The sequence below is a fragment of the Nicotiana tabacum genome, chromosome 12, assembly GCF_000715075.1.
Source record: "Nicotiana tabacum cultivar K326 chromosome 12, ASM71507v2, whole genome shotgun sequence".
NCBI lineage: Eukaryota > Viridiplantae > Streptophyta > Magnoliopsida > Solanales > Solanaceae > Nicotiana > Nicotiana tabacum.
The window spans coordinates 83,861,034-83,869,575 of NC_134091.1; the positions used below are offsets into that span (position 1 = coordinate 83,861,034).

General features: G+C 35.6%; 1 protein-coding gene across 10 annotated transcripts; it reads left to right on the forward strand.

The window, feature by feature from the left end:
* The first annotated feature begins 1,291 nt into the window (after positions 1-1,291).
* Positions 1,292-7,111, forward strand: LOC107819211 (F-box/kelch-repeat protein At1g67480). Of its 10 annotated transcripts, XR_001655663.2 has the most exons (6): positions 1,840-3,015; positions 3,136-3,943; positions 4,985-5,680; positions 6,407-6,584; positions 6,681-6,755; positions 6,844-7,111. XR_001655663.2 is itself a non-coding variant. In XM_075226667.1 (4 exons), the coding sequence occupies exons 3-4, from the start codon at positions 3,474-3,476 to the stop codon at positions 5,610-5,612; spliced, it is 1,098 nt and encodes a 365-aa protein (XP_075082768.1). In that variant the 5' UTR covers positions 1,292-1,823; positions 2,934-3,015; positions 3,136-3,473; the 3' UTR covers positions 5,613-5,996. The 10 variants fall into 10 exon arrangements, 4 of the variants coding, with proteins under 4 accessions (XP_075082768.1, XP_075082769.1, XP_075082767.1 ...); XR_012697384.1 differs by adding an exon at positions 1,292-1,823 and having other exon boundaries at positions 2,934-3,015; positions 6,407-7,111; XR_012697385.1 differs by adding an exon at positions 1,386-1,823 and having other exon boundaries at positions 2,939-3,015; positions 6,407-7,111.
* Positions 7,112-8,542: the final 1,431 nt, after the last annotated feature.

Here is an 8,542-nt window from a genome sequence, read left to right on the forward strand (position 1 = left end):
TCCGGTCAATGTGAATTGACCAAAAACCCCAGTCACGAATAATCAGGTTACTCTCCGTTAGAGGGTAATTATGTCGTTCCAAACATATCTATGTGCAGGAAAAGTAGGCCCCACTTGAAATTTTCTTCCACGCGCTCAATTTGCAGAGATCTTCAAACCACTACTACTATCTGGGTCCCACTTGAATAAGTGGGTCTCTCGAGACAAATACGGCACCTTTTCAGATGTCAACTCATGTGAGATTATTTTGCCCCTTATTTAGATCTTTATACTACTTTTTATTATCTTTACACATTTAAGTAAATTTAACAATGTGAAACGATTCTCCAACAAATCATTTGCCCTTAGCTTGCACAACTAAAAACTTTTGTATTTTTTTGGGCTGAATTAGTTCAAAGATATTTTTATATGGTGTGATATTGTGTGTTTTAAATTAAGTCGTACGGATTTTTTTAGAAAACTTTACACAATAAAGAGATTTTGATATTTTATATGTAACTTTCTGGTCTTTTGAACTAGCAAGTGAGACGTAATTTAAACACCCAATATATTCATATAGTACCTATTTACTCCCTCAGTCCTATTTGAAAATATTATGAGAAAATTGTTATGCGTATTATCTTTTATCTAATTTATTATAAAATAATTTTATTTTAAAAAGATTAAGGAATCAATATTCAGGTGGAGCTAGATAATTAAAAGTTTCGATGGTCATATTTTGAACTCCTACATCTTTTGGAAACAACAAGTGTCAAAATATTTGATTATTAATTGTTAAACTATAAACGTTTATAATAACTCGATTTATTATATCATAATGGGGTATACCCTGATTTTGAAGATAAGAAGTACATCATTTTGTAGAATATATGGTACTCTTAATTTAAAAACTAAATGTATCTTTCTGCTCCCTTCTTTTTATGTATTTGCTGAATTTTGATTCAGAAAATCAAATAGGTTTAGGTGAATGCTCAAGCTCTACAACATATTACTCTTTGATGGTTTGCCTTGGATGTGTGCAAAGCTAATCCGCGATGCAAATATCAAATGTTCCATTTGATATTGTCATTACACCTTTATTTACAATAGTATAATTTTTATATCTCACTTTAATACTTGCAAACAACATGTCAACAACAAAGAATTTAAAAGATTTGTAAGTCATCCTAACTAGGAAAATTTCACAAAATGTTACAGTAAAAATCGAAAAGATAATATAATAGTATATAATAAAACATATCTCCACTAGTAAAATAAATATGTAAGGAGGCATTATATCTCCTTGCCTAATATCTCCGTGTAGTATTTGGTGCACACATATATCCTTTTTCCCATTGGTGATTAAGTAACACTATAAATAAAAGAGAAACAAACAAATGGGAAGTAGTTTTAGATGGAACGAGTTGGATTTTAAGTCTATCTCCTCTTACATACATTAATCTATTTTGGACCTGTTCAAATCCAGCTAAACCGGGCGTTTGACCTGAAATTAAAGAATATCCACGTTTGAGTAGAGGCTGCAAGTTGAAGAAAACAAATGTCGTTGAGTTACAGATAAAGAACGAGTCTTGTCTCCATCTTTAATTTTCGGCTGAGCTGAAAATCCTCCAAATCACTAGTGACGGTGTCCTTCTCTGTCACTCTTATCTTCTATCTCACTTACCTCTACCGCTTTATATATATATATATATATATATATATATATGTTGTTCCCCGTTCCTATAAATTCTCTCCATATTGTTTTATCCGAATCTACATCTCCCTTTGCACTGCGGTCGGAAAATAGCCGCAGTGTTTGTTTCAGACATTCAACTTAATCTTGGGTAATTCAGGAGCTGTGTTTCTTTTGCTTTTTTTTTTTTTTATTACTCAATTACATGAATAGCTAATATTGATACACTTGAAGAAGGAGGTTGTCTTGATTGAAAATTTCCTTTCTGTATATGTTGGTTAACAAAAAAGGATTTGCCTTTTGTAATAGGGCTAATGGATCGATGCTACTGGAGCTGGTTTTACCTTTTAGCCATTGATTTATCTTTGTCTAAGCTAATTATTTTGCTTTTCTTGAATACTTCTGTATGTGTAAGGTGTTATTAATTTAATATAATTGAGACGTTTCTTTTAAAATGTGTTTTAATTCAGATAGGTGAATTTTCTGAGTGATATGTGAAATTATGTAGCTGGTAACCACCAGCCGTCTTAACCAGTAATTATTTATGATGTTAGTTTCTAATTCTAATGGGCTGTATGGGCAATTTAAGATCTGATTGTCATACAAATTTTTTTAATCAAAGAATCTATTAGCTCTTTGCAATAGCGATGTAGGTGTTGTAAATTGATAATTGGGATGTAATTGTCGATTTTGTTTCCTTTTTTTTTTTTAATATTTATTTTGCATCCTCACCCCCTCCTTTTTGACTTTTAAGGGAGTTGTTGGGGGGTTTTGGTACAGGGATTTTGGCTGGTGCTATGGTGGGTAGGGTAACTTAACACTTCTCTTTTGATCTCTATCGACCTGCAGAGGCGGATCCAGAATTTAAACTATATAGATTCAACTTTAATGGTTTTAACATTGAACCCATTATATTTTTAAAATTATGGATTCATGTCTATTTCAGTGAATTTTTAAAGATAAATTTATACTCCGCGTCGAAAGTTATGAGTTCAATTAAACCAGTCACTGCAATACTACATCTGACCCTGTTGGCATGCCTTACTTTTGCTTTGTTCATGTGAGAGGAGTATGTGCGAGGCAGTGGCCGAGTTGTCTACTAATTGCTCTCTTATTTTTGGTTTGTTTGCGTTTTGAAGCATTTGTTCACAAATTTTCTGTTGTTGTTAATGTTGAAAGGCTTTGGTTTTGCTATTGGGGAGAATATCTTCTTCATAGAGTGCAGATGAAGTAACTATATATGACTCGTTGTATGATCTAGGGCAGGTGATTCTTTGCTTGGAGCCTTGTACAGGATGGAAGTAACAGGAGGTTGAGACCTTTAAATTCTATGGCATTGGAAGGTATTCCTTCAATTTTTTTATTTTTTTAAAAATAAATCTGTGTCTTTATACTGAGTAGCTATTCATTAGTCTTCTTTTGCTTTTGAAAGGTACTTAAAAACATTTTACTTTTCTGAATAGGTATTTGGGAAATGCTTGGGGTAGCAGAAAACTTGCGGAAAATAGAAAGTGCTAGCAGCAAGGGTTGTCCGTCTAACAAGTTTTACCATAGAACCCGAAGAAGTGGCATGGAATTTGACTCTGATTGGACCAAGCATAGAAAATCATTGACCTTTACTGCACAAGTCATCAGTTCTTCAACTTCTTTTATCCCTTGGTCTTCTAAGATTGCAATTAGTGAAGGATATCATGAATTTCTTTAGTCAATTGTCAATTTATTCAGTTACTTTGTCAAAAAATTGTGGTTTTAGAAAATTGCTGGTGTTGTAAGTGGAAACAAGAGAGTCACTGCATCAAGTATGTGTTCCACAGATTTGAGCCAGCAAGATAGTCTAGGTTTTGATTCCCTTTTAACTTATAATTATGTGTCTGATGGCCCCATCTTGCCTGGACTGCCAGATGATGTGGCAAAGTATTGCCTTGCACTTGTTCCCCGATCCGATTTTCCTGCTATGGGTGGTGCCTGCAAGCGGTGGAGGTCATTTCTGCGAAGCAAAGAGTTCATCAGCATTAGAAAGCTGGCTGGTCTGCTTGAGGAATGGCTTTATGTCCTGACTGTGAATGCAGAAGGAAGAGAAAGCTACTGGGAGGTTTTCGACTGCTTAGGAAACAAACACCATCAGCTCCCACAGATGCCCGGTCATATAAAGGCTGCTTTTGGAATTGTAGTTCTCAATGGTAAACTTCTTGTTATTGGTGGTCATTCCATGATTGGTGAATCTGGGTCGGTCTCAGCCGACGTTTATCAATACGATTCTTACTTGAACAGGTCTGTCAGTGCTTCTGTTTTTATTTCCTTCTCTTTTTGAGGCGAATGTGCTTCTGTTTTTATTTCCTTCTCTTTTTGAGGCGAATTGGACGCATATTTTCATCTACTGTAAGGTGGGATAATGCATGAGTAGGAGGTCTTGGAGGTGCGGTTCCATATAAGATAATTTAGTTTTCCTCCCCAAAAATAAAGTATCTAGCTGACCCAACCTAGATAGAAATTTCTGAATTTTGTTTTTCATGTTTACATATGAGAAATGTGTTGTTAGTGGTTGTGATTTGGGTTGTTTACCTTGCTATCGTTTTTATAAATATTTATCGCTGATTTTACTTTACTAGCCACTCAACTTCCAAGATATCCCAAATATTTTGCTAACTTCTCTAGATTCTCTCTTGTTTTCATCATTATCAATCACAAGATTTAGGCATGTTCGTTCTTATGCCTTACTGTAATGTAGTTTTCCTTATTTTTGTGTACTTTCAACTGCCCATTTTCCTAGTAGACATGTGCAGGAATGCTTTTGAGATAGCTTCGCCTTTACCACCAATATATAAACACTATCAATCCAAGTGTAATTATCACTAAAAATTTGGTCAGGCGTCTGATTTAAGAGTGCTTCAAATAGTGGAAACCCTTGTCATCTCCTTCTCAGAAATTGTTGAAAGGAAAATAGACATTGTGGATTTAACAATAAAAAATACAAAAATAGAAAAATAGACTTTGTTGATTTACATTATGGATCTGTTGGTTTATTTGCATCCCTGGCCTAAGTAAACTTTACTTGGAATTACTAGGTCAATTGACACCACAACTAGACTGGTCTCTTTTGGAAGTAGTAGCTTCTCTTTTCTCTTCCCACAATTTTCCTTTATTTGTTGGTAGGATGACAGCCTGGCATAAAGACTGTGCGCGCAATTTGATCTGCTGATTTGAACTGAGTTATATTATTTCCTGCTTGCAATCTAAAGGTATAAGAGAACTATCTTTTGATGTTTTGAATGATTCATGTTTCTTTTTTTTCCTTTTATATATCTTGGGCAGGTGGAGCAAAATGGCTAGCATGAACGTGGCACGTTATGATTTTGCTTGTGCTGAGGTGAATGGAATGGTTTATGCAGTTGGTGGTTTTGGGATAGATGGCGAATCTCTTTCTTGTGCTGAGGTTTATGATCCAGATCAAGATAAATGGACTGTGATCGAGAGTCTTCGCAGGCCAAGGTGGGGCTGCTTTGCATGTGGATTTGGGGGAAAGCTTTATATTATGGGTGGTCGATCAAGTTTTACAATTGGGAATTCAAGGTCTGTTGATGTGTATAATCCCAAGAGTCACACTTGGGGCGAGATGAAAAGAGGTTGTGTTATGGTTACCGCTCATGCTGTTCTGGAAAAGAAGCTCTTCTGCATAGAATGGAAGAACCAGCGGAAACTATCCATTTTCAATCCGGAGGACAATTCATGGAAGATGGAGCCAGTTCCAGTGACAGGGAGTTCAAGCATTCGATTCCAGTTTGGCATACTGGATGGGAAGCTTTTACTGTTTTCTCTACAAGGCGATCCTGGTTATAACACCCTGCTATATAATCCTAATGCAGCTTCAGAATCACAGTGGCAGACTTGTGACATAAAGCCATCTGGTGTGTGCCTTTGTACTGTTACAATCAAGGCATAAAAATCAAATTGCAACAAAGAGTTAGACATCAACGCACAAATATCTGTATACTCAAAGTTTCTCTTCAGGTGTGATGATCAGTTCCTCTAAACTATTTCAAAATTTGAACTGCTTCTGAATGACTTGTGTTTTCTCTTGCTCAACTTCAATCTGGTCTCAGACGGCTTCTCCTATAAATATGGCTTTTATCTTCTGTTAAATATGACTGAAACTACATCTTGAAGGATGTTGTACTCCCTAAAAGATATATGCTGTCACCTTGGACATGCTTTTCATGTCGTTACCAATTTGTAAATAAAAAAATAGTTCTTTTGGTATTTGTTCATGTATTTGATCGGGTTCAACCATAATTTTCAATTTTATACTATTGAAAAGCTAATGCAAGAGAACGTTCCTTCTTTTTTTTTTTCTTCTTTAAATAGTATGCTTAAGAAATATCTTTTTCATTTTTCCTATTTTTGAGTTCCAAACAGAATCTTATAGTCTAATTATTTTTATAGTTCAAATTATTGTATACACATCTATGAGGCGTTTGTAGCGACAAATGATTGTCCTAAAACAAATATACAAAGAAGCAATGAATACAGAAGGCTGCTTTGCTGGTTCTTGAGGGTGCTATGTAGTTGAAAGGTGGGAGTTGTAATGCGGAAGGGACAACCTTCAGCATTTCTCAGTAAGGCCTCAGGGCCTAAGCACTAGTTTGTGTAACTGTATGAAAATGAGATGTTTGCTATTGTAACTGCAATCCAGATGTGGTGACCATATTTGATGGGTATACATTTTATTACAAACAGGTCATCAAAGTCTAAATCATATTTTGGAGCAAATGATAGCCTCTCCTAGTCAGTAGAAGTGGGCAGCCAAGTTGATGGGATATGACTATGCCATTGTCTATAAAAAAAGGAAAGAAGATGCAGGGTTGAGCACAAAATTGCACTTTCATTTCCTGGTCACTCCCAACTATTACAGCAGGTTAAAGACTCGTACTAATGACGATATCCAGTACTATCACAATGAATTAGAGGAAAATATTAAAGACTCATCCTTATAATATGACATGATATCCAGCTATCAATAAATTGGAGGAAAATGCAGACTCTAAGCCAGGGTATGAATGGAGAAATGGTTTCTTATACAGGAAAGGTAAGGTAGTGATTAGTAAGTATTGAGCTGAGCTAAAATTAATTTTGATGATTAACAAAGAGTGATTAAAGAACCGGGTCTTTTGAAGATATTTTCGGTGCAATAAACAAGGTTGATGACTTGTCAAGCTGATGTTAAAGAATCAGGTTCCTCGATGAGTTGATCAAGAGCTAGCTGCAAATCGATTCCTAGTGCAAATAGTATTCTTTAGAGGTTTTTTTTTTCGCAAGCTACAGGTATTGTACTAGCCAGAAGAAGTTGTGTTCAACAAGGATTCTATTTATGGGAATACTTGCATAGAAGAAAAGGCGTGTAAAGTTGAAAGTATTTAAGGAAATCAAGTTCAGTTGGGATTATTTTCCTTAACCGATATATTTTAGGTTTTGGAGCAAATATTTGAGAAAATTTTCGGCCCAACTCTATGCCTATATAAAGCATCATGTTGCTGCTATTATTCCTAACACTATTATTCCCATAATATAAAGATATTTTCCATGAATTTTGTCGCTAAAGCATAGCCCTTCGAGTCTGCTTTCAAATGGATTAAACTATTTGTCATTTGGATATTTCTACAAGAAGTTATGATCAAATTGCTAAAGTAAGGCAAACGGAACAAGGAAAGTTTTACTAAGGGTTTATGGTCTTAAATCGCGTCTCGAAATCTCCACTTTTCATTTTGCGTATCAGATATCCACGGATGAGGGTGACATCGTCTAATCATAGTTTCATACTTATAGGAAGGTTTGGAAGTGAGTTGGGGTCTACATCATAGCAAGGTATCGAAGGAGGGTAAGATGGAAAACAAGAAATAGAGAAAGGATGCAACTGAGGGGCTCGTTTGAATTCGTGCGCCGTGCGGGTTTAAGCGAGCCAAGACCCATAGCCATTTCAGCAAACAATGAAGTAATGCCCCAGCACACGAAGTTGAACGAGGGCTCATCCATGTCTGCGCTACGCACAAGGATGGACAAGCTAGGCCTGAAGCCTTTATAAAGGGCATTTTGGTAGCTCACTTCTCCCACTCCTCCCATCAAATTGAGTAATACCCACTAATTTGGTGTTTCATTCCATCAATTTCACCCTAAAACTAACTCAATCCACAATGCAATCATTAGATTTTCAAGGAATCTTCTCAAGAGCTCAAGTGAGGACTTTGCAAGATTTACTCCCAAAACGTAATTCCATCTCCTTGGACTTGTATGAATGGCTTAATAATGAATATATGAGTAGGAATTTAGAAGTAGAACTTGTGGGATGGTGATTGGAAGCAATAAGTTCACCAATTGAAATTTTGAGAATTTGTAGAGAATGAAAAGTGATTTGTTTGATAATTGGTTGGTTGGGAGTGGATGGTAAGACATGAATATGTTGTTGGAGGTCCTAAACTATTTAAGGTTGGTTTTAGTATGAATTGGTTAGGTAAAGAGTGGGTATTGGATAAAGAAATATTATTGATGAAGGTTGTAGAGAAATGTGCATACTAGATGCTTGATATAATGCATAAGTGAGCAAAATATAAAACATCCTTAGTAATACTAGTACAAATATGTTGCATTATTGTAGATTGAAGTTGTTTAGTGTGGTGGACTTTCATAGTATCATTAAGGGGCAAGTTCGAGGTATGTTGGTGTTGCTCTCAAACGCACACGCAAGTATACGTGGTCGTACAAGTAATAAATGATAAGTCGAGTGTCCAACCCACTGAGACGTGTGTTAACTACCCACTAGTTTCACCAAGATTATTATTCAGTCAAGTCACTTAGAGTTTAAAGGTGTGATTATACTAT

What these genes read in the sequence shown, in the direction of transcription:
- LOC107819211 (XM_075226667.1), top strand. Translation starts at nt 3,474, where the DNA reads ATGTGTTCCACAGATTTGAGCCAGCAAGATAGTCTAGGTTTTGATTCC. An exon ending in TACGATTCTTACTTGAACAG is followed by an intron (nt 3,944 to 4,984) that starts GTCTGTCAGTGC and finishes TATCTTGGGCAG; the next exon opens with GTGGAGCAAAATGGCTAGCA.